The sequence below is a fragment of the Balaenoptera borealis genome (assembly GCF_965194805.1).
Source record: "Balaenoptera borealis genome assembly, chromosome: 2".
NCBI lineage: Eukaryota > Metazoa > Chordata > Mammalia > Artiodactyla > Balaenopteridae > Balaenoptera > Balaenoptera borealis.
In genome coordinates, this window is record NC_138867.1 from 173,005,111 (window position 1) to 173,030,890 (window position 25,780).

Here is a 25,780-nt window from a genome sequence, read left to right on the forward strand (position 1 = left end):
GAGGAATGTGCTTAGGGCTGGGGGATAGAGACCCCTGGGGGCCACAATGGGAGCCTCAGGGCAGGCTTGGGGAGGAGGGACAGGAGGATGGGGCCCTCGAGGACAGAAGCCCTCCCCCCCAGCCCCAGCTGCTGGCCTTGGCACTGTCCTGGGGAGCTGATTACAGGCTCTTGGTGGGTGGAGGGAACAGGCTGCTCTAGTGGGGGCCAGAGGGCAAGGCCTGGTTGGGAGGGTTAGGCTATGGGGAGGGGTCCAACGTTAGCGGGGGCCAAACCAGTCCCTCGTTTCCTCCTCAGGAATGCTGGAAAGATTTGGAGAATGACAGAGACAGAGAGAGAAAGGCCAAGAGAGACTCAGAGAGAGACAGAGGGAGCAGGGCAGAGACAGAGACAGAGATCTCTGTGCCTACTGTCGTAGCCTGCTTTGGTGAAAAGGGGGAGGGGCTGCAAGACAGGGTTTTCAGCTCAGGGTCTCACCCGCGTTGGGTTGAGTAACCTCCCTCTCTGCCTTAGTTTCCCTCCTTGGTAAAACTGGCACCCAGACTGGCACCCGGTAGAGGCCCTCCATCCCCTGCCCAACCCAAGGAGACCCTGATGTGGGAGAGGCAGAACTGACCAAGACTCGCAGCCCCAGGGCCCAGCCTCTTGTGACCTTGTGCAAGTGTGGGGTCTCCTCTCTGAGCCTCAGTTTCCTTATTTGTCCAGTAATAAGGACAACAAGATTCTGAATGGACCTGGTCTCAGTTGGCTGGATGCCCACCGCCACCATCGCATGGAATTATTATTTCTCAGTTTATCTATTTCTCCTCTTTAAAATGGTTAAAAAATAAAGACTCCTCAACCAGTGGTCTCCCTGGGAGAGATATGCCCAAGGCCCTGGCCCAGGGAGAGAGACCATGGATCTCGGCCTATCAATAATCAGTAATCAATGTTGGGCTTCCCTGGTGGCACAGTGGTTAAGAATCCGCCTGCCAATGCAGGGGACACGGGTTCGAGCCCTGGTCCGGGAAGATCCCACATGCCGCGGAGCAACTAAGCCCGAGCGCCACAACTACTGAGCCTGCCCTCTAGAGCCCGCGAGCCACAACTACTGAGCCCACGCGCCACAACTACTGAAACCCGCGCGCCTAGAGCCCGTGCTCTGCAACAAGAGAAGCCACCGCAATGAGAAGCCCGCGCACCGCCATGAAGAGAAAGCCACCGCTCACCGTAACTAGAGAAAGCCCACGCGCAGCAACGGAGACCCAACCCACCCAAAAAATAAACTAAAATAAAAATAAATAAATTAATTAATTAAAAAAAAAATCACTGTTGTGGCCGGACCGGCCCTTGAGTTCTTATTATGATTGAAAGATGCCATTCAGCAACAACCATCAGGAAACTTTGAGAAAATAAAGGTTTATTACTTATAAATTACACAGCACACCTGGAAATTACACAGCACTCCTGGGGCCACAGAGCAAGGTCCTGGGTACAGAGAGCAGTGTGGGCCTGGGGTCCTGCTTTTATTGGGGTCAAGGGTGGGAGCCTAAGAGTTGTGGGCTCACTCTTTATTGGTGAATTTAACATAGGTTGGAATTTAAAGCATAAGAAGAGAAAACAAAACAAGCAACCAAGTGGCCCAAGTGGTACGCGACTGAAATCAGCCGAGACGTGTAAAACATAGGTGCGTCAGTGGGAGGAGGTGGCCTGGCCCTTTACGTAGTCACATTTATTGGGGAGCCATCTATGAAGCCGATGCCTCGGCAATCAAAGGTTGTCAGGCCCTCATATCATAATAAAAAGGAAACCCAACTATCAGGGGTTCCAGTATGCTTGCCCTGACCCTGCCCTTGACCTTCTCCCTGGACCGTCCTGGAGGAATGCTCTGTCCCCCCTCCAAGGCTCCCAGCTGGGGCGGGCCAGCGCCTATAAGGGGAATCCCCGCTGGGGCCCGGTGCCTCCCGCCGCCATGGACCCCCGTCGGCTCACCTGGGCGCTGGTGCTGCTGGGCCCGGCCTTGGCGCTCGCCCTAGGCCCTGCCCCCGCCCAGGAAGCGCCAGAGAAGCTGTGCGGCCACCACTTCGTGCGCGCGCTGGTGCGGCTGTGCGGGGGCCCGCGCTGGTCCCCCGAGGATGGGCGACCTGTGGCTGGCGGCGACCGTGAGTAGGGGCGGGCGAGGACTGTGCTGTGGGGTCTCTGGGGCCGGGCGTGGGGCAGGTGCATGCAGAAGGGTTTGCATGCATGTTCTGGGGTCCACCTGCCGGCTGCGCGGGTCTGTGCAAGTCCGCGGGGGATGCGCCCCCTGCCAGGCGCGGGAATCAGTGCGCGGAGAGCGACGCGAGCGAGTCTGAACAAGTGCGTAGCCAGATCAGATCCTGTCTTTATTTACAGTTTCAATATTTTGATCTTCAGGAATTTCTGCCTTCATTTTAATTTTAAAATATTCCGTTACAATATGTTTGATCTTGGTTGTTGAGGTTTTTTGGCGCCCCCTTAAAATTGTGCGCTCCAGGCCTGCGCCTGGCTCTCTTCACCCTAGTCCCGGCCCTGGTGCAGGGAGTATCAAACAGCTTTGTGTACAACGTCTGTCACATGCGTGTGTGTCCTGTGTGTGTGACACGGGTACAGATGGGTGTGCAGAGGTGCGCAGGGAAGTGGGAGGGGCTACGAGGGTGTGCGCCTGCGTCTGTGTGTACATGTATACGTCGTATGTCACCCCTTCTGTCATCTGCTCTGTGAAGTGTCTGTGCCTTCTTACCATAGGTGACACGTGGGAGTGTGCATAGCTGGGGACTTGAGTGTGGTGTGGGTCAAGACTGCACACGTCCGGATGGGGGATTCAATCTGTGCCTGGTAAACACTGGGCACTCAATAAATGCTTACTTTCTGTTTCTGTGCATGATGAGCGGAGGCTGTGTGTGCAGTGTGAGTGGGGTCCTCTGGGGTCCCCCCTCTATGCTGAATTCCTCCCTGTCCCCAGGTGAGCTGCTACAGTGGCTGGAAGGACGACATCTCCTCCATGGGCTGATGGCCAGTGGGGACCCCATGCTGGTACTCGCCCCACAGCCCCTGCCCCAGGCCTCTCGCCATCACCACCACCGCCACCGCCGGGCAGCTGCCACCAACCCTGTCCGTCACTGCTGCCTCAGTGGCTGCACCCGGCAAGACCTGCTGACCCTCTGTCCCCACTGAACCCTCCTGGGGTGTGGCCTTGGGGGAGCCTGAGACCCACAGGGGTCCGGTCTGGTGAACTCCTGATGCCACACAGCACCATGAAGCCCCATGTCTGGGGGAGACTTTGTTGATTACCTCCTAGGACAAGGCGCTCACCACCTCACCCAGGCCACCTGTCCTCTGGGGGGCCAACTGGGGAAAACACCAGATCCCAAACCTTAGAGTTTCCTTGGAGGAAACTTGGTTTCCTCCAAAACCTTGGAGGATCCTTGGTTTTGTGGAGATGCCAGACACCTGTTCTCAAATGTTCTCACCTCAGAGGAGCCCCAGTTACCCCGCTCCCTGCATTTGACTCCCCTCTTGCTGTCTTATCAATAGTAAATAAATAAGATGTCTGCAGAATCTGAAGAAACTTTTTGCATTTTCTCAAGAAAAAGGCAGAAGCCTGGGTCAGCCTTTGTGTGGAATTTTCCACTGGCAGCCGTGGACCCACCAACACTTCCAGAAACTTAATAACAATTGGAGAATCATCACACTACAAAGTGGGGAAACTGAGGCCAAGGGAGCTCGCTGTTTGCCAAGGTCAGACAGGGAGGGAATGGCCAAGTTCAGGATTCGAATCCAGGTCTCTGTCATGGCTCATGGGGGGCCTTAACCTCACTTAACGTCCACTTATCAGTGGACACAACACATGAATGTCTGAATGAGTCACAGTGGATTTTTTTTTTTTTTTTTTGGCGGTGCTGTGGGGCTTGTGGAACCTTAGTTCCCTGGCCGGGGATTGAACCCGTGCCACCTGCAATGGAAGCGTGGAGTCCTAACCACTGGACCGCCAGGGAATTCCCCTCACAGTGGATATTTAGTGATCCAACTCTCACCATTCTTTTCACTTGCATCCTCCTTTCATCCTGAGATAGGAATCGTATGATTTGACCCTCTTGAAAAAAATGCTCGGGTATTTGCCTATGTGATCTGTTCACATGTGTATTAGTTTCCTAAGGCTGCTGGAACAGCCACAGACTGGGTGGCTTAAAACAGTAGAAACTTATTCCCTCCCAGTTTTAGAGGCCAGAAGTCAGAAATCAAGGTGTTGGCAGGGTTGATTCTTTTTGAAGGGCTCTGAGGAAGATTCTGTCCCCCTGCCTCTCTCAACTCTGGGGGGCTACTGGCAATTCTTGGCTTGTAGGTGCGTCACTCCAAGCTCTGCCCCCATTTTCACATCGTCTTCTTTTCCATGTCTCTCTGTGTGTTCATTTCTGTCTCTTCTAAAAGCGCTCTCATTGGATTCAGAGCCCACCCTAATCCAGGATGATCTTATCTTGATCCTTACCTTAATTACATCTGCAAAGACTCTATTTCCAAATAAGGCCATATTCTGAGGTGCCAGGTGGATGGGAACTTTTGTGACACACTATTCAATCCGGTGCAGCAGGGGAGCAGCACTCTTTCCCAAGGGCAATGGGGAGACACAGAAGGTGTTTGAGCAGGGGCAGGATGAGATCAGATCTCCCTGGTAGAAACTCCTGCAGTCCCTGCCTCATCCAGGCCTGTCTCCTCTGGCTTAGGGGCTGCCTCAGCCTCCACCTTCCTTTTCAACAGTCTCCATGGCAGCTGCAGGGCTTCTTAAAACAAAAATCAATCATGTCGGGGCTTCCCTGGTGGCACAGTGGTTAAGAATCCGCCTGCCAATGCAGGGGACATGGGTTTGAGCCCTGGTCCAGGAAGAACCCACATGCTGTGGAACAACAAAGCCCGTGCGCCACACCTACTGAGCTCGCGTGCCACAACTACTGAAGCCCACAAGCCTACTAGAGCCCGTGCTCCGCAGCAAGAGAAGCTACCACAATGAGAAGCCCGCGCACCGCAACCAAGAGTAGCCCCCGCTCACTGCAACTAGAGAAAGCCCGCGTGCAGCAACGAAGACCCAACGCAGCCAAAAATAAATAAATAAATAAATAATAAATAAATAAATAAAATTAATCCTGTCATTTCCTTGCTCCAAAGATGCTGTAACCCTCAAAATAACACCCTCTCTCCTCACCCCAACCCACAAGGCCCCACGTGACTAGTCCCTGTGATCTCTTGTCCCCTCTCCCTCCATCTCCTCCTTACCCACCTCCAGTCACAGCTTCCTGGCTGCAATTTAAATGCTCTCAGATCATCTCACCTCAGGACCTTTGCATATGCTGTATCCTCTGCCTGGAACATCCTCCTCCCAATTCTCCCCAAGGCCATAACCTCCTCCTTCAGGCCCCATCTCTGCAGTCCCAACCCCCTGACTTCCTGGCTAGCTCTCGTCCCCATCCCTGTGTGTCCAATCACCTCATTTTAATTCTCCTCAAAGTTCTTACCACTTCTGGTAACTTCCTGTTTCATTGTTCACAGGTTTGTGTCCTCACTATAAGGTGGGTCAGTGCCCACTGACCGTTCCCATGGGGCTGGGAGGAGGAGTACAGGGCAAGGTGTGTAGCACACAGTAGGTGCACAATAAATACTTAAAGAAGGGACACAAGGAGTGGGACAGAGGACAGTAGAGCTGTAGTCCCAGTGAAAGGAGATGAGCCCGGGGAAGAGAGGGGAGGCTGCGTGGTGGCGGGGCGGGATTCAGAAGCAGCCTTGCCAGAAGCAGGTGGGTCCAGCGTCCCATGCAGCTAGGAGTAGTATCACCCCTGTGCCTCTCTCTCCGGAGCCTGCCATCAGCTGGCAGTGAGAATCAGTCTGCAGGGGGAAATATAAGCTGAGGGCAATAGGGAGCCATGGAGGGTGTGTGTGTGGGGGGCAGGGGAGGATGATGTGAGATCTGCCTGATAGAAGCTTCCATAGCCTCTACTTCATCCTTGCCCTGTTTTACTGTTGTATATTTTCTTCTGGAAGTGAGATTTTAAGGATGAATGTAGACTGATCTGAGTTAAAACTTGTAAATCACTTTAAAAAACAAAAAAAAGACCTCTAAGTCTTTGCAAAACATTTTATTCTCTGAGGACCTGGTCTCCAGTCCTCAGTCTGCTGTGTGAGGTCCCCTTTACCACTGCCCCAATCCCTGTGAAACCTGTCTCAGACACCTGTCCGAGGGTGGCAGGGCTGGGGGTCACCAGTTCACTTGGATCTCCCCAGTCTGAGAGACACACAGAGGCGGGGGCCAGTCCTGGGTCCCGAGAACTTAGGGTTCCCCAAGGACCTGAATATCCCCCTTCTCTGGGCACTAAGGTGTGTGTGCTGGCCTTGGGCCCAGTGAAGACCCCTCTTGCCCCAATACTCTTTCCTGTATTGTCGGGGAGCACCGGTGTGGGGCTGGGTCCTGTCAGGGACTCCAGAAACTCTGAGCTCCGATAGCCTGAGACAGATAGCTCCCTCCCTCCTCTGCCCAATGTTCCCACCATAAGAGCGCTTGAAGCCACAAGCAGGGAGGGGGTGGTCCCATTCCCAGACTCTCTGGCCCCTCCCACCATCTGAGGGGTCCAAGATCCAGGGAGGGGTGGAGAACAGAAACCCTCTCTTCCCAGCTGAAAACTCCTTCTTGCTTCAGCTGCGTGTGGACCCAGGTGTCCTCAATTGGCCTTGAACCATTGCAGGAATTCACCCACCATTGCAGGTTCACAACCAAGGAGAGGCTGGTCACTGCTTAGGCTTTAGCCCATGATCAAGGTCAGGGCTAGGAAGTGGGATATGGAAAAGGGATGGATGCAGCAGCAGCAGCTGGGACCCTAGCAGAAGTGCTTCTGCCATTAGCTGACATGGAAAGAGATGGTCCTTCCAGCTGAGAGTCTAGGGAGGATGATGGAACACGGTCTAGGCAGTACTAGGTGAGTTTTGAAGGATGTGTAGGAATTCACCGGTCAGACTCATCCAACCTCCCTGGTACTCTCCTAGGTCCTGCCCACTTAGGAGGACAAAGGTCTCAGCTTCCGGGGAGGAAGCTGCTGCCCTTTCTATGGGGATGGAGACAGTAGCCTCGAGGCTGGGGGCCCTGACTCCACCTCAGTAGATCTGTGTCCGCTTGTCACAGGTGAGCTTGGGCTGGTTCAGCACGTCCCACATGAGCAGCATCTCGTAGGGCAGGAAGCGGTGCACCAGCGGCAGCTCTTGGTAGAAGCAGGGGTCAAAGGAGGACAGGCAGCTGGAGGGGGCCTGAACACTGGCTGTGAGGATACCACTGTGTGAAGCCCTCCTGCTTTTGGCACATGCCCAGGAAGACATCAACAATGGGGCAGAGGTCCAGGGTGGGGGGGAGTGGCGCAGGGTGGTGGCTGTGAAGCGGGACAGTAGGAAGCCACCACCCCCGCAGTAGGGCGGGTAGTGTTCCTCCTCTGTCACCACCTTCGGCACATAGTACTTGCTCCAGGGAAGGCGGACGGGGCACACACTGTGGGTCAACTGCCCCGTTGAGAGGTGGTGGTCAGGGTGGGCAAAGACGTCATCATCCCAGTTGAGCATAAAACTGGCATGTGCACCGTGTCTTCTGCCACTGTAGGAAGAGCACCTGCAAGGGGGAGTGGACAGGGCACACGGGCTTGATGTCTGGGGCCATCAGCTTTGGGTCCCTGTCAGCCACCCCAGCCCAGTGAGGCCAGGCAAGGATGTGTTTTCCATTCAGGCTATTCTGGGTTAAAGGACTCATTCTGTGGTCCTTTGCAACCAACTGCCCCTCTGTGTGCCTCAGTTTCCAACTTCCCAGACAGGACACATCATGGGACCTGCCTCCAGGACTGTTGGGGATCTACAGAGATGATGCTCTGTAAAGCACCAAGAAGTGCTTGAAAATTGTCACATTTACATTTATTGCTATTCCTTCTGACTCTGCCTTGCCAAGTACTACCATTAAATTACTTGTATGATTGTTATATAACATCTACCTCCCCCACCAGACTCTGGGGTCCCCCTGGGTGGGAGCTGTGTCTCTCCTATGTGCCATCTCTTCAGCACCCATTATGGGGTCAACACTTTGTAGGCACTGGATTCATGTTTGTCAAGTTGACGTTTATCACATGCTTTTGTGTTCTGCATTAAGAACATGGCATGTTAAGAGGTTCTGGGCCCTCTACCCGCCTTGGCTTCAGTTACCTCCATAATAACTTTGGCTGCATGCTAGGCACTGTACTCACTGCCTGCCCTACCTTGAATCCTTAATACAATTTTAAGAGGCAGGTGTGGTCTTCAGTCTCATTTACAGATGAAGAAATAGAGGCTCTCCAGAGAAAGTGCCTTGAGCAAGGTCATACAACAGAGAAGGTCTGTTGTTCAAAGTCTTGAACCCAGACCCGTCTGTACTTACTATGAGCAGGAACCTGCACTGGGCCCCTTTCAGCTTGTGTCTCTACTCAGCTTACTCCATCCCCACCCCCCCACATCCTGGGTGGGTCCTTGGAGCCTTCAATTCCTCCTCTGAGCATGGGCAAGATTCTATCTACCTCTCATGGTTTCTTTTCCATCAGAAAGGTCTTTGTTGAGTAACTAACACACAGACCTGGGCCTCATGGGGAGACAGAACCAGAACAAAGAAATAAGATGTGTTCTGTCCAGCGCTCCCCATGCGCCATTGCCAATGTTATCTGAGCACCTGGCACTGGTCCAGGTGCCTTATGAATATCATCTCATGTAATCCTCACAGCAGCCCTCAGAGGTGGGTGAGTTCAATTAATATCCCATTTCCCTGATGAGGAAACTGACGCATAGAGAGGTGAATGATCATCCATGGCAAACAGCAGATAAGAAGCGGAGTCTGGATTTGAGCCCAGGTCATCAAGGATTGGAGAGCCAGGCTTGTAAGTCCTTTCTCCCTGCCTCCCTTGGACAAAGAAGACTTCGGATCACCATGAGGACAGTAGATGGGGTGGGGCGAGGTTGATGGGAGTTTCTGGTCCCCAGAGCTCCTCAGAGGAGGTGGTAGCAACTTTGGGCAGGAAGGAGAGGTGGCCCCAATCAGGTGACACCCTCCCTCCCCCAGCCCACCTGTTTGAGAGTGAGGTTGAAGAATGAGTCGTAGAAATCCCACTGCAGGATGTCACCATGCATCCGCACCTCCATGGCCTACAGCCGGTTGACCTTGCGCGCCTCCAGCGAGTTGGGGTCCGTGCCCACCAGGAAGAGGTGGCGCAGCAGGACGCCATGCACCTGGCGCTCACGGCCCCACCTGCGCCGCACCAGCTCCCGGTGCTCGTAATTGCTGGGCGAGGACTTGATCACCAGCAGCAGAAAGACTGGCTGCACGCACTTGTCAGGCGGCACGTCCTGGAGCAGCACGAAGTCGCGGCAGTGTTTGTACAGCAGGAAGTTGCGGATGTGCTGCAGCTGCCTGGCGAAGTCCGACAGGGCGGCCATGGAGATGTTGGCCAGGCAGGGGGCGGGCGGTGGGCGGGAGGGCGGCAAGGGCCAGACCAGAGCCACGGGGATGCCCGGCGACTCCTTCAGGCCTGGGCAGGTGGGTGGTGATGTGCAGATTGAAGAGGAGGAGGAGGGTGAAGGTGCCCAGAGCCACAGCCAGGCCCACCTCTGTCCGCAGGGGCCGAGAACACCTCATTCTGGTCCGCCTGAGTTTGGGATTGGTCCGAAGAGACCCCTGGGCAGCTTCTGCAGACAATAACACTCACTGAAGATGCCTGAAGATGCCAGATGGGCCAAGCACTTTTCCAGAGTTACCTGTGGACCCCAACACCTGGTTGCAGCCCTATAGTTGCTCAAGTTGGAAAAATACTGAAATTCACCCCCAGAGACTCCCCCGGCTCCCACCTCCTCCAGTACCCCATGTTGGCTCTGACTGTTGCCCAGGCCCTATCGGGGATCAATATTTACAGAGAAAACAGGCATGGAGATGCCAAGGTGAGCCTCCCAGATTCAGTGTGCCCAGAATCCCACCCCCCACCCCCCGCATCCAAGCTGGTCCTCTTTACGTCCCCCTCTCAGAGATGGCCCAGGAGCCTCCCCGAGAGAGGCAGAGAACTCCCTTTTTAGCAGTTGAGAGCTGCTGGGATCCTTCCTGCTTCCCTTTTCACTTGCTCCTCCAGGGAGCTCTGAGCTTCTGGGATTGTGATAGAACCATCACTCATTCTTCTTGACTATTTTTTTTTTATAAATTTATTTTATTTATTATTTTTGTTTATTTATTTATTAGTTTTGGCTGTGTTGGGTCTTCGTTGCTGTGCACGGGCTTTCTCTAGTTGCCGCGAGCAGGGGCTACTCTTCGTTGCAGTGCGCGGGCTTCTCACTGCGGTGGCTTCTCTTGTTGCAGAGCACGGGCTCTAGAGTGCACGGGCTTCAGTAGATGTGGCTCGTGGGCTCAGTAGTTGTGGCTCGCGGGCTCTAGAGCGCAGGCTCAGTAGTTGTGGCGTACGGGCTTAGTTGCTCCGCAGCATGTGGGATCTTCCCGGACCAGGGCTTGAACCCGTGTTCACTGCACTGGCAGGTGGACTCCCAATCACTACGCCACCAGGGAAGCCCTTCTTGACTATTTTTAATGGTCCTGTGAGCTGAGCATGGGCCCTGGCTCTTCACAGAACCCTCAGGCCCAGCATGTCTCAAACAAAGCTATCTTCCTTGGCAAACTCCTCTTCCTCCTTTAAAACCCATCTCAAATGATCCATTCTCTGGGAAGTCCTCTTGGACCTCTCAGGAAGAGTCCTGGTTTCCTAGTTAGCCCTGTCTCCCTCTCTGGCTAGGTCATTGAAACAGGAGGGAAGGGGGCAGGGCACAACCTTTGAAAGAATGACATAGCCCACAGACATGACATAAACTGATTAGAACCAAATGGATCCAGGATGGCAGACAAGTCAACTTCCACTAGACCTTGAGCCTCAGTATACACTCACTGTAACACATCAGCAAGCTAAATGACACTATAGGCACCATGACAATTCCAAGACCGACCATAAGGATCAAAAAGTGGGCGGTGGCCCAATTCTTGGAAATCCCCGCCCTTTCCCAAAATAGCTGGAATACTCCTCCTACTCATTAGCCTATAAAATTACCCACCTCTATAAAAACTGATAACCCCATACCCTGGTGCCTTTCTTACCTGATATGGTGTGTGATCTCAGTTGGAAGACTGTGGGTTTTGGCCGGGTTCGAGTCCTGGCTGCGTGGGTTCAAGTCCCAGTCTGAGGTGTATGGTTTCATCATGATCTCTGACTTTTTCTTCCCAAGACTGGGGGCTTCTTGAGGGTCCTGGCATTGCCCAGCATGAGGCAAACACATGGGGGAAGCAGAGAGTGTCTGAGTGAATGAATTTATGAATAAAAGTAAATTCATTAAGTTTCTCTCTGGCACACTTTTTTTGGGTGGGGGGGTGAAGTAGAAAAGAAGAGCTTTATTGCTTTGTCAGGGAAAAGGGGGAAGCAGCAGGCTCGTGCCCCTAAAAACCGTGTGTCCCAACCCAGGAGGATGTGGCAATGGTTCAAGGGCAGGCTTGCTGATAAGGATTAGGGTGTGTGCAGGGCCTGCACTCCTTTAATCTGGTCTCAGGTAATCTCTTGATGAGTTTCTCTGGTTCCTTTAATCTGGACTCAGGTGGTCTTTTCTGGAGTGAAGAATGGTAACATCTTCCATTTGCTGGGGGTTTTAGTTCTGGTCTCAGGATTTAACAAATCTCAGGTTCTTGATGTCTCGTCACAAAGAATTCAGCGAGAGACAAAGTGATAGGTAAGAAGTGGATTTAGGGCTTCCCTGGTGGCGCAGTGGTTAAGAATCCGCCTGCCAATGCAGGGGACACGGGTTGGAGCCCTGGTCCGGGAAGATTCCATGTGCCGCAGAGCAACTAAGCCGTAAGCCCTAAGCCCGTGTGCCACAACTACTGAGTCTGGGCTCTTAAGACCATGAGCCACAACTACTGAAGCCCGTGTGCCACAACTACTGAAGCCTGCGTGCCTAGAGCCTGTGCTCCACAACAAGAGAAGCCACTGCAATGAAAAGCCCTCGCACCGCAACGAAGAATAACCCCCGCTCTCTGCAACTAGAGAAAGCCAGCACACAGCAACGGGAGACCCAACGCAGCCAATAAATAATTAAATAAATAAAATAAATCTAAAAAATAATTTTAAAAAAAGAAGTGGATTTATTTAGAGAGAAACACACTCGACAGTGTGGGCCATCTCAGAAGGTGAGAGCAGCCTGGCACACTTTTATTTATCCATCAACCACCTCCCCCCACCGCCGAAGATTTCCTTTTCCATATCTAGGCAGAGCCCTTGGTCTCCTGTCCACATTCCTTTCCCAGGCTTCCCTGGACTCCCTCAATGTCTCTTTGTCTGGAAAGGTGGTATCTGTGCTGTGTTCCAGCCCTAAATTTGAAGATCTATTTTCCAGCGCAGCATGAAAATGCCAGATTAGATCCAAGGCAGGACTTACTAATTCAGTAAACACTTATTGTCTCACCTCAGAGAGGTGCCCTCTGGAGCCCAACTCCTGGGTTTAAATCCCACCTCCATCACTCCCTGGCTGTGTGCCCTCCATACCTAGGGTCTCAGTTTCCTCAGTTATAAAGGGGGCATCTGAGCAACTCACTAGGTTGTGCAGGTGTGAAGGGAGTTCCCGGCACCTGGTACCTAGTGGGTATTCAACAAGTATTTGTTGAATGAATATGTGAACCCCAGCACTTACTTCAGAGTGCCTCAGGATGTCTGTGCTCGTCTGGGGCCTCCTCGCTCTCCCCTCTGGCACCTGAAACACTGTGGGGTAGTCAGTGGATTCTGGTAGGCCCCTCGAGCTCCAAGCAACCCCACCCAGCAATTGCCTGGGAGCAAGAAGAGAGTAGTTTCCCATTTTATCTAGAGCCACAAATGGGTGCTGGTGCTGGGGACAGAGGCTCCTGCCCTGATCCATGAGGCCATTTCCCCAACGTGCCCATCACTGTCTCTGCACACTGCCTGGCCAAGGCCTCTCCAGCCAGGTGTCTCCCCGAAATGAGGCTCAGATCCCACTCCACAGGTTCTGCTGTGTGACCTTGGGAAAGAAGCTTGACCTCTCTGAGCTTCAAAGTAAAATGGGAATTAACCCTATGTAAGAGTGTGGTTGGGATTTTAACCTCAAACATGCTGAGCATGGTCCTGCCTCAGGACCTTTGCACAGGTTGTTTCCTCTGCCTGATTCTCCAGATTTCTATACAACTCCCTCCTCCCGCTCCTTGTCTTTGCTCAAATGTCCCCTTCTCAGGAACACCTCCTCAGGACACACCATCTCACTGGCAGCCCTGATCCCCCACCCTAGCCTACTTTTTCTTTCTTCCACAGCACTTTTCACCTCCTAAAATAAAAACTTAAAAAATGGAGCTTCCCTGGTGGTGCAGTGGTTAGGAACCCACCTGCCCGTGCAGGGGACATGGGTTCGAGCCTTGGTCTGGGGAGATCCCACATGCCGTGGAGCAACTAAGCCCGTGCGCCACAACCACTGAGCCTGCGCTCTAGAGCCCGCGAGCCACAACTACTGAGCCCGTGTGCCACAACTACTGAAGCCCGCGCGCCTAAAACCCGTGCTCCACAACAAGAGAAGCCACCGCAGTGAGAAGCCGGCACACTGCAACGAAGAGTAGCCCCCGCTCGCCACAACTAGAGAAAGCCCGCGCGCAGCAACGAAGACCCAACGCAGACAAAAATAAATAAATAAATAAATTTAAAAAACCTTAAAAAATGTACTGCTTCTCATCCATCTTCCCCACCAGAATACAAGTTCCATGCAATAAGTCTTATTCATCATTTTATCCCCAGCCCCTAGAACTGTGCTTGGTGACTAGTAGGTGCTCAGTAAATGTGTGTTGAATGAATGAATGAACGAACGAATGCTGGGATGCCACAGCATCTGAAAAAATATTGACTCTTGGGACTTCCCTGGAGGTCCGGTGGTTAGGACTCCGTGCTTCCACTGCAGGGGGCACGGGTTCGATCCCTGGTCGGGGAACTAAGATCCCGGAAGTCGCATGGCGTGGCCAAAAAATATATATGTTGACTCTCAGAATGAAGTTATACATTCATTCATTCGAGCCAATATTTACTGTGCTTCTCCTGTGTGCCAGGCACCTCCCGGGAGCGGGGACACAGTGGTGAACAGGCATGGGATACCTCAATGTCTCTGCCACTCTGGGACTCACATGCTTGAGGGGGAACAAACACTAAATAATAACCTCGGTGAAGAGATACAAGGGGATGAATGCCACGGGAGGAAATGGGGTTGGGTGGTGGGCGTGGATTTTGAGGTCTGGATGACACTTAAGCTGGGATGTGAATGGCACAGAGGAGCCATCATGGCTGAGGTTGTGAGGGAAAGATCCCCAGGGAGGGAACAGCAGGTGCAAAGACCCTGAGGTAGGAATGAGCTGATGGAGTCTGAGCAGCTGGGCACCCTGTCTGCGGGTGGCACAGAGCCTGTCTTGTTTCCATGGCATCCCCGGGTTAGCTACCAGCCTCAGCGGGTGGTTCACCATCTGGAGGGCAGGTCTGGGAGACCCAAAAAGGCAAATCACAATCTTGAGAGGAGACTGTGAACTGACAAATGATGCAAGAATGAACAGAATCCTAGAAGGACATTTTCCTGAGCTGAAGAGGGGCCCGAGTCCAGAGTGGACCACAAGAAAGGAGCATTCCCAGGTGAACCTGGCAGATCCCTGAGCTCCGAGGACGGGAAAAAACTCAAGAGCTGCAGTAGAAAGCCCAAGTCACCAAAAATAAGACCAGAGATGTCACAACATTATCTTCGGTGACACTGGTGGCCAGAGACCCACAGATGCTGGAAGACAAGGGTGTGCCTGGGACCCTAACTTCTGGCTAAGAGACACCCTCATTCAGAATCCAATGAAAATTTAGAGGGTGATTCCCCCCTACCCCATCTGCAGTTTAGAGTCTAAATCAGTTTTCAATCAGGGGTTATTCTGCTCCCACAGGATACTTACTGGGCAATGTCCAGAGACATTTCTGGTTATCATGATTGGGGCAGGGTGGAGAAATGGGACTGCTAATGGCATCGAGCAGATGGAGGCCAGAGATGCTGCTTAAATTAACATCCTATAGGGCACAGGACCGCCCCGTGACAGACGATGATCCAGCATTGTCAAGATTGAGAAATAATCCTGGTCTAAATAAACACAGAAACCAGAATAGAGAACTCAAAAGGAGGAAGGATCCAAAGAGGAGAATGAGGGACTGAACAAAGAAGCTTGATATAGGTTTAGTTAAGTTCATTAGATGGAGTATTTATGAGATTTATTACTATTTAAATAGAAAATCAAACCTAAATGGCCAAGGATCTGTTAGCTGGGAATGTGTTTAGTGCCAAACAAGAGCTCCAAAACAAAGAAAGATACCTCAACAAATAGGAATATTTACAACTCAGCCAAACCTGGACATTGGGGAGGGGGAAGGTGTGAGAAGAGGTAAAATGACTAAATGGCTCATATCACTGGGATCAGGGTATCTGGGCAAAATAGAAGCTCTTGGGGGTGGCCATTTGGTTTTAATTAAATCCATTAATGCTTGTTCTTTTCCTTGCATTTTCTTTCTTGTTTATTTGTAAGATCCCTTTGTATATGAAACACTTAATCTTTGTTGGCTACCTGCATTCCCAACTTTTTCTTGCCAGGTCTCTGGTTTCTTTAACTGGAGGGATCTTACAGCGACTTCACCCTCCCAGCCCCCATAAGGCTCCTGATTGGGGTCTGAGAGCTCAAGTTGGGGGTGGAGGGGATGGAGGCTCACGTCCCCTTCCCCTTACACTAGACCTCTATTAATGCATCCCAGATCCCCTTCCCTTTTCCATCCACCAAGGCTACCTCCACCCCTAACTCATGGCCCCTTAAAACTTCAAGCAGCAAATGTTTCCAAACTCACAACATCCCACATCCAGACTGGCATAAAAAAGAAACTCCAGGCCCCGCTTTCAGCCAGGCTGAGAGCGCTGGGGATTCACTGGTCCAGGATACCTTGCTGGGTGTCTCAGTGGGCTGTATCCCAGGTAGTCCCCAACCTCTCCTTACAGGCCTTACTTTCTAAATGGGCTGGGACCTCACACCTACTGTGGGAAAAGCTGGGGTTTACGGGCTCCACTTAGCCAAGGACGGGAAGCCTCTTGGTATTACTTCCTCCTAAGCGACTGTGTGGCAGCTCTGGGGACTTTGCTGGTGGGGCTGTATGGCTGGTGAGAAGTTCCTCTTAGGTCTGCTTTCGATTACCTGGCCCCACACAAGATTCTCCTGTCTACCCTCTCCAGTTCTGGAAGGATTGGGCTTGTGGAAGCCCAAACAGCTGCTCACTCTGAAGTTTGTGAGGTCTGAATAACCCTGGGGGAATCCCCACCCCCATTTCATAGCTGGGGAAGTGAAGCTCAGAGACTTGTCCCAAGGTGGCCCAGTGGGTGACTCACATTACCACAGAAATCCACACTGTCTCCAAGTCCTTCCGCTCTGAGAAGGGTCTCAGTGGCTCTTATCTCAAAACATATATATGAAAACTATTCATTCATTCAACAAATAGGTTCTGGAGGAATTGAGAAGCCTCAACCCTGGGCTTGGCCCCCCAGAAGCCCTCAGTCTGGGGGAGACAAATCCAGACACCTGTGGAATCAGGGCTGGGCCAGAGAATGGATCAGGATATTGAAGCTGAGGTTTTGAAGGATGCATATGAGTTCACCAAGGGGAGTTCAGGTAGCAAAGAGAGCAAATGCAAAAGCAAGGAAGGGAAAGAAAACAAAGCCTATTCAAGGAATCATGTGTAGTTTATTTTGCTGAAAAGCAGAATTTGGAGAGGGGGTGATTTCTGAGGCTAAGAGGTGGGGCCAGACCCTGTAAAGACCTTGAACACCAGGCTGAGTAGTGGGGCTGTTTCCTTGGGGCATGGGCGAGCCATGGAGGTGTGTGAGCAGGAAGAAGAGAGGTCAGATTCCTTGTTGAATGGTACCTCTTTGCTCTGAGTTGACCTTGGTGAGTCACTTCCCCTTGGGAGTCTATTTCCTCATTAGCACATGGAAATGCTGAGAATACTCCCTGCCCTACAGACACACAATGGGTCACTTTCTATTGAGTATTAAAGGGCTTGGCATACATTGACTATGCAATGACAACCCAGTGACCTTGGTTCATTGTCCTGGCTCCTTTAGTGCCCCCACTTACAGATGGGGATATTCAGGCTCAGCATAAAGCAGGAGTGTCTATGAACATGTACGAATCCAACTGTTTTACTTGTTGCACTGACTTGTGGGCCATAGAGTATTTACTAAGCACCTACTGTATGCAGGGTGCAGGGGACACAGCCATGGCCAAGCCAGCCCTTCCTTTATGATATTAATACATGAGGAAGTGATTTGTTTAGTCGCAGCTGCGATAAATTCTGTTGAAGAAGGAGGGATCCCTGGCAGGGGAGGGACCTGACCAGCCTGGGGACATCCTGAAGGATGAAGGGAAAATCACCTGGGCAGAGCCCCAGGGGAAGGGCATTCTAGGCAGAGGGCACAGCAAGCGCAAAGGCCCTGAGGTGGGCACAAATTTAGGTTATCAAAGGGAGAGAGAGGAGGCGGTGTGGTTGGAGAAGTGGAGGAGGAGGGAGATAAAGGCAGGGTTGCCAGATGATGGCAGGGGGAGGCTCAGGAAATGGGGCAGACCACAAAGCAGCTCTTATGTTGCAGGTGAGGAACAATGGGGAGCCATGGACGGTGTGTGAGCAGGGGAAGGACAAGATTGAGTTATACTTTGAAGAAGTCCCCTGTGGACAGTGAAGGGGAAAAGGCAATCAGGGCAGGAGTTAGAGGCCAGGGCAGCAACCAGGAAGAAGAATTTGGGGACCTGGATAGGGGCTGGCTGGCGGGGTACAGGGACGTGGGTGAGTTCAGCAAACAGGATGAAGGGAGTCATCAATATTTAGAGCCTGGGACTTCCCTGGCGGTCCAGTGGTTAAGACTCCGCACTTCCACTGCAGGCAGCATGGGTTCGATCCCTGGTTGGGGAACTAAGATCCCATATGCCGTGTGGCATGGCCAAAAAAAAAAAAAAAAAAATTTAGAGCCTGGATGTGGGGGACAGAGAAGGATGGACCAGGGAGAACAAAACGTGAGAAGTCTCCGAGCCTTTCACAAGGGGACGTTATGGGGCAGCAGGTGACCCAGGTGTGGTATCTGGGCGAGAGCCTTCGGGACACGATGCCATGTAAACCAGGAAGATCCATCAGGCATCTGATGGATGGACACATCCATATATTGCTTGCACGTGGCAGGGCCTCCTCCATGCTCCTCCCTGCAGACCGTAGTGCCACGGTGTACAGAGTCACAGCAGTGATGTCGGGCTGACTCTCAGGGCCCACCACCCGGTCCCCCCACTGCAATCCCGGCCAATCCTGCTCGGGGCTGTTTGCCCTCCATGCACTGTTGCAACTTCACCATCACTCCGAGCCTGCTTCCTGCAGCGCACACAGCAAAACCACTTGTTTTCGTTGGCTGCAACCCAAAAGCCTCCCCCTGGGGTGCTCTCAATCTCCTTCTCCTCCCGCCCCATGACCACCGCCCCCTCTCCTCCACTCTTGCCACACCAGCCTCTTCACAGCTCCTTCAAATACCCGGGCTCAGCCCTGCCACAGGACCTTTGCACCTGCCTTTCCTTCCACCTCGGACGCCCCTCTCTCCTGCTCTTCCCCCTGGTTCTCCTTGACCTTCAGGTTTCCGTCCAACATCATCTCCTTAGAGACGCCCCAACCTCCCAGCTAAAACACCCCACCCCGGCTCTGCTTTCCTCTGCTGCTCTCACCACCATTAGACAAAACTGCTCACTTCCGTCCTGTCCATCTCTCCAGCCAGCCTGGAGCTCCAGAGGTGGGGCCCAGCATCTTGGCCCTCACAGCTGTGTCCCCAGTTGGTGCTCACTGCTGTTTGTTGCATGAGGAAAAATGCTAACCATGACTCACATATTGGCTATTTCCTTGTGCCTCACTTCAGGCTAACCCCATTCTAGGCAGCAGCTGCCACCGTCCCCTACCCGGGGCCTTGGGGATGCAGATGATTCAGTCCTGATAAGTCAGCAAGCACATCCTTGGAGCCAAGGGGGCAGGACCAAGAGGCACTGAATATTCCTGACTCCGAATATTCCTAATGTGCTAAAGGGCCAAATACTCACGGCACTGAAATATTCAGGATGCATTTAATGAGCAAGAAGCACTGAATATTAGTGAAGTGCTGAATATTAATGATCTGTTAAATATGCAGGAGGCACCCAGTATTTATAATATATGAAATAGTTATAAGGCAACAATTAATAGTTGCAAGGCACATTTGAGATGCATTAATGAATATGCATATTAGTACAATGAATATGATATGAATGAGTCACTAAACAGCCCTGAGGCACCAATAGACACAGTCACTGAATAGTCATGATTCATTGCGTATATATAAACACAGTACTAAATATTAATAACTCACTGAATATTAATGAGACACTAGATGTACGGAAGGGGCTGACCACTCAGCAGAATTAATGAGGGACCCTGGCTGGTGACGGTGCTCTAGTCCCCCAACCTCTGCCTACACCCCCAAGTGACAGCCAAGGTCTATCAAAGACCCAGGCACATATGACTCCAGGCACCTCTGTCCCCCTCACCTCCGCTTGGGAGGCCAGGAAGGCAGAGAAGCTGAGACACATGGGGAAGTGAGAATGTCACACAATCCAGGTGGCAAGGCCCTACCCGTTAGCACCCTTGGGGGGCCTGGACCAGCCCCCCCCATCCCCACCCTGCACGATTTCACAGACAGTGGGGGCTTGCCTGACACTGACTTGGAGGCCTCCATCACATCAAGGTGATTCCCCACACGACGCTCCCAATTTCCAGATGAGGAAACTGAGGCTTGGAGAGGGTGAATCTTGGGTCCCTCTCCAGGCCTGTCAGACACACACCCACCCGCCCCCCTCCTTACCCCAGCTCCGGGGACCCACAGGCCTGGGTGCTCCCAAACAGCCCAGTCACTGGGGCTCAGTTTTTGAATCAGGAACATGAGGGCTCGTTCCGCCCCCTCACCCAGCAGCCGTGAGGACCAAGAGAGCTGATGCTCCTGAGACAGCCACCGTGGCCCCCGGGGAAGGAAGGCCTGACCCGGCATCTGTGGGCTCGGGGCAAGTAGCTCCCCCCTCCCCGCTCCAGGCCTCAGCAGCCTCATCTGCAAAGCTGCTTGGTGTCCACTGCCCACTCACGGTTCACCCCCAGCAGGTGCTAAATGTCAGCTCCACTGTGGCTTTCATTGCTCCTCCACTCCCCAGCGACCCTCAGCTGGGATCTGGATGGGGATGGGGGCCTGGAACATTCTGGGGCCGCCAAAAGGAGAGGTGAGGGGTGGGGGGTGACAGAAGAACCCCATTTGTGTGTATAACCCCCTGAGCCCTGGGAAAGGCTAGAGGACTAAGCGGGGACCTTTTCTCCAAGTCACACATATACGAAGTGCCAACAATGACGATATTAGTATCGGCGGCAGCAGCTACCACTGTCACTTGCACACTGGTCACTGCTCTGAGCTGAACACCTGGTGTGTACCACGCCCTGGTCTAGGTTCTGGGCACCCAACCAAGTTGATGGAGACAAACCACCATGTTTGGGGAGCCAATGGGCTAATGGGGAACAGAGGCAGCGAATGAGACAATTTTCCAGAAAAGGGCAAGTTCCAGGAATGAAGACCCAAGGATGGGAGCCAGGGGTGCTTGAAGGAGAGGGTGCGAACCACTGGCCTGTGGATGGGCCCCCGTGGCTCTCACTGAGCTTCCCAAGGAGGTCCCCTGTTCCAGTTCCCAGGGGGGCAAGGTAGGCACAGAGAAGGCACCCACCTACCAGCGGCCAGGTTGCTGGTATTTGAACACTGACGAGCTGGACCGGTGGGTGATCCCTCACCGGTTCATACCAGTTTGGCCTTCCAGTAATGACGGGCTGGCCCTTTTTTACAAGGACCATGAGTTGCTTTTGTAAACAGGAAAAAAAAAGAAGAGAAAGCCCAGTAATGATAACTCGTAAGGAAGCCTCATTATGGGCCAACTCTGCTTACCATGTGTGTAAGTGGGTTTTATGCAAATGTACGCCCGACATTCACTCTGGTGAACCCCTGGGCGTGGAAGAAAGGGTGGGAGGGGGCAGGGTGACACACACACTTTAGACCCTTGAGTCCTCTGTTTCCAGGTCCCAGGGCTACTAACGGATGACTCATTGGATGAGCCTGCCCTCCCCCACTGCAGAAACTGCCCGGGGTACCTAGGATGGGTCCAGGAAGGATTCTGAGGCTGGACGTAGGCCCCTGATTAAATGCCAGCCCTGCGCCCAGCTGAGCCTCAAACGGCATCTCTGGGCTCATTTCCTAGATGGGGAAACTGAGGCTAGGGAGGCAGGCCGTGCATCTCAGTTCAACCTCAGAATCTTCCCATGATCCAGGGCTGATGTGCAAATTGAACCTCTGGGAACCTTCTGGAGGACCTCCACACCTGGTCAGGGCCCTCATCCAGGCTTTGCCCGACATAATTTCTTTCATGCAAAGATAAATATCACCAATGAGTCACATATGATTATACCAGATCCTGCATGCAGCCTTTCCACCATCAGCTCATCAACACTCCACACTTGTGCTGGGAGGTAGGGCTATGTTAGCCTATTTTTATTGATGGGGAAACTGAGACACAGAGAGGTCAAGGAACCCATTCAAGGGAGGTCAAGTGGTAGCCCAATCCCCGCCTTTAACCACCACCCAGTGGGACCTCCTTTAGTTTGTTATCTTGGTAGTGAGTTCCCCTATCATGGTGGGCAATCAAGCTGAGCCAGACTCCCATCAGGTGGAGGGAACACAATGGGCATTCTCCCTGGCCCATGGGGGGTGGGGGGCAAGTTATTGCCCCACTCTGGGCCTCAGAGGCTGTTGGCAGGAAGAGAAGACGCTCAGTGACGTCTTATCTCCTCCTCCTGGGCTAACCCAGCCCAGCACCAGGGTCCCTGGGCCAAGCTGGCTTGTCTGGATTCCCCAAGCTCTGGCCTGGAGCAGAGAAGCTCCAAGGCCCCTTCTCAGTTCCCCCACACCCAGAGTACCTGGCAGGAATCACTCTCTGCACCCTGGGGGTGAGGGAGAGGGGAAGGGAGGGTGTCCAGGCTAGGCTGGGCAAACATGAGCTGCTCACCTAGGCTGCTAAGAGGTGGGGGCCCAGTGACCTGACACAGGGGCCACACCTCTTCCTCTGGACTCTTCAGCCCTGCCTGTCACGGTGGCCACCTTGGGAACTGAAAGGGCCGTGGGAGAAAGTGGTGGCCCCAGGGCCAGCCCCAAATCCAGCGAACTTCCTCTGGGCTCTGAATTCCAGATCTGGACAACAGGGAGGCCTTGGCCCCAGGGGGTGGGAGGTGAGGGTAGGGGGGAGGGAGAGGGGGGAGGGGAGGGTTGGCTTGGGGGGAGGGGGAGGGGTCTTCAGTTTCCCCATCTGAACAGTGGCCATGAAAAAAAAAATCTGACCCAGAGAGAAAGTTGGTCGAGAACCTGGAAAGGTGGCTAATGACGTAACTGTAATATACTTATGGTGATGGCTGACATTCTGTGGGCCCCACTGAGTGGCCATTGCACTTACTGACTTATTTCACCTTCACCACAGTTCCGTATCATGAGCCCCACTTGACACATAGCAAAACTGAGGCTCAGAGACCTACAGTCACTCACTTGAGGTCTTTCAGTGGCCAGAAGCGCCCCCATCATAACAGCTTCCACTGCCTAAAACCGCAGGCATCCTCATGGAAGCCGGGTCATTTTGCTACCTCACAGAGGGGACACTGAGGTGCATTCAGAGACCAGGAGCAATCAAAAGCAAGCAACACAGCCAGGCACTGGCTGAGCAGGGACCTGAATGGATCCCAGAGGAAACTGTGAACTGGGGTGCCCAGGCCGGAACCTGGTCCACCGCCTGGCAGGGCTGGGGTTCAGCAGTGGTTCCCTCAAGAAACAAGAATAAACCCAACCTGGGAACCCGGGTGCTGTTCCTGCCTATACCCTCTCAATCAGTATGCTAACAATCTCAACAATAACGATAACAGTAATAGTAACGGCCAGCGCATACAAAGCTCCCTCCACTCCTGGGTTCGGGGGTCCAGGGTCGCTTCACTGTGTCCACGACTGCGACGGGACATTGTCCAGGATCAGGGATGCCACAGCTCCACGTGGCCTCGGTCTCCCCCCATTCCCCAGGCGTGGGTGAGGCTTCCTTCCCGGCCAGGACTGAGCCGGCCTTGGGACGCCGACGAGTACTATTACCGATGGGTGAGGGCAACAGGGTTATTGAGACCCGGGGCTCCAGGATCTCCCTGCCTCTTCAGGGTAAACGCGGCAGATACCCGACCCCAGGGACCGGCCGGGGCTTCCCTAGAGCCCCAACTCCGCCCCCGACCAGGGTTCCGCTAGATCCTCCGAGGCCCCCAATACTCACCCCCAGACAGCCGTCCAGCCTCCGACCCCTATCCCTGCTCCTCTTGGCTCGCGAGCAGGAGGAAGAGTTTCACCTGAGCACGTGCCCCCGCCCTTCCCGGCTTCGCTGCTTCCTGCCTGCCTCCCGCCGGAACCCCCACTCCCAGCTGGGCCGTTTCTGCAGGGCCCAGTACAAGTTCTCCTGCCGGCCCCTCCCTTCTTCCCTCCCCGGCCCCGCCCCTTCCCCTCCACTGACCGCATCGCACCACCCAGGCTGCTTCTAGCCTCCCCCGCCCCTATCCCGGCTCACGACCCCACTTGAGTCCTGCTCACAGTCAGGGAGTGAGCTCCCTGCGGCTGGAGGTGTGCAAACAGCGCCTTCTTCGGCACAGGGCCCCGGGCAGGGTTGGTCCAACGTGTGTTCGATGAAGAAATGATTAAAAGAGGGGCAGGGAGGCAAGTTGAACCTAGTGGCTCTTCAAGAGGTTAGAATATTTCAGAACCCGATAACCTATCCTGAGACCCCAGACGTCTGGATGCGGTGGGCTGGCATTTTCAGAAGTCAGATTGGAAGATTCTTGGGATTGGGGCTGGTGAAGATTCGAACCCTGCTGTGTGCTGCGTCTGAGTCTCTAGAAGTTTCTGGTGTTGACACGTTAGAGTTGGGAGCTCTGGGGCGGGGGAAGATCCAGGTCCACAGGTGTGAGCCGGGTGATGGTTCAAGTCATCCCCTGCTTCCTCTCCCATCGCGATTTCTTCCCGTGGAGGAAAAGGGGCAGGTTCTGGCTGTGCCTCAGTTTCCTCATCTGTAAAGTGGAAGAACTAAACCCCGGTTCCTCTAGCTGGGACAGGTCTGGGGAGCAAGGTCAGCACAGAGCAACTGCATGATGTACACTACAGCGGTTGAAGGGCGATGACATTAAATGTCTGCATCATATGGGGACACTTCAGGCCTCAGAGGCCCTGGCTCATACATTTTCTTGTGGCGGCAAACCCTTGAACTTTGGAGCCCATTGAGGTTTCCTGGGCTTAAGGTCTTCTCCTATCCTACGGGGTCCCCTTGGTTTTCCTGCGTTCATGAGCCCCATAAAAGAGCCAGAATCAAACACCGGATCTGGTGAGTGTGGCTCCACCCATCTACCTCCACATCAGGCAAGGGCCCCTTCCTGTGTCATCTCCCAGGGAATGTGAGGGTCCTGGGAGCTGGGTCACACCCAGCCCTGCTTGCAACGTGGAAACCGAGATCTGCCTCGTCAGAAGTTTGAGTCTGGGGGCTTCCCTGGTGGTGCCGGGATTGAGAAACCACCTGTCAGTGCAGGGGACACGGGTTCGATCCCTGGTCCGGGAAGATCCCACATGCCGTGGAGCAACTAAGCCTCTGTGCCACAGCTACTGAGCCTGCGCTCTAGAGACCGCGAGCCACAACTACTGAGCCCACATGCCACAACTACTGAAGCCCGCGCGCCTAGAGCCCGTGCTCCGCAACAAGAGAAGCCACCAGAATGAGAAGCCCGCGAACCGCAACGAAGAGTAGCCCCCACTCGCCGCAACCAGAGAAAAACCCGCGTGCAGCAACGAAGACCCAACGCAGCCAGAAACAATAAATAAATAAAATAAAATAATAAATAAATTTATTTAAAAAAAGAAGTTTGAGTCTGCTATACTGCCAGAGTGGCTTCAAAAGCGTCAGGTCAGAGTCTGGGGCTGGAGGGCCTGGGTTCAAATACAGACTAGAATTATCATATGACCAGGAACTCTACTCCTAGGTATCCACCCAGAAGAATCAAAACCAGGTGTTCAAATAGGTGTACACCATGTTTAGAGCAGCACTAGTCGCAATCACCAAAAGGTGGAAACAACCCAAGTGTCCATCAGCAGATGAGTGGATGAACAAAATGTGGAATATTATTCAGCCGTAGCAAGGAATGAAGCACTGACACATGCTGCAATGAGGAGGAACCTCAAAATATGCTGAGTGAGAGAAGCCAGACTGGAAAGACCACATTGCGTATGATCCCATTTATATGAAATGTCCAGAATAGGCAAATCCATAGTGTCAAAAAGCAGATTAGTGGTTACCAGGGGCTGGAGGGAGATGGGGAATGGGGAGTGACAGCTAATGAGAATGGGTTTCCTTTTGGGGTGATGGGAATGTTCTGGAACTAGATAGAGGGGATGGTTGACAACATTGTGATTGTGCTATATGCCACTGAATTGTTTACTTCAAATCATTAGTTTTCCATTATGTGACTGTCACCTCAATT

General features: G+C 53.1%; 2 protein-coding genes across 2 annotated transcripts; one reads left to right on the forward strand and one right to left on the reverse strand.

Moving 5' to 3' along the window:
• The first annotated feature begins 24 nt into the window (after positions 1 to 24).
• Positions 25 to 4,811, forward strand: INSL3 (insulin like 3). The gene is made up of 2 exons (XM_082380399.1): positions 25 to 2,140; positions 2,962 to 4,811. The coding sequence occupies exons 1-2, from the start codon at positions 1,951 to 1,953 to the stop codon at positions 3,171 to 3,173; spliced, it is 402 nt and encodes a 133-aa protein (XP_082236525.1). The 5' UTR covers positions 25 to 1,950; the 3' UTR covers positions 3,174 to 4,811.
• On the reverse strand, positions 4,811 to 18,723 carry B3GNT3 (UDP-GlcNAc:betaGal beta-1,3-N-acetylglucosaminyltransferase 3). The gene is given in 7 exon segments (XM_082380398.1): positions 4,811 to 7,317; positions 7,319 to 7,379; positions 7,382 to 7,599; positions 7,601 to 7,635; positions 9,105 to 9,182; positions 9,186 to 9,585; positions 9,587 to 18,723. Coding segments are annotated over 7 exon segments (1,062 nt in total). The 5' UTR covers positions 9,673 to 18,723; the 3' UTR covers positions 4,811 to 7,133.
• Positions 18,724 to 25,780: the final 7,057 nt, after the last annotated feature.

Bases quoted from the DNA above. Each gene is read 5' to 3' on its own strand.
- INSL3 (XM_082380399.1), top strand. From the start codon at position 1,951: ATGGACCCCCGTCGGCTCACCTGGGCGCTGGTGCTGCTGGGCCCGGCC. The intron at 2,141-2,961 runs GTGAGTAGGGGC...CCCTGTCCCCAG, and splicing joins ACCTGTGGCTGGCGGCGACC to GTGAGCTGCTACAGTGGCTG.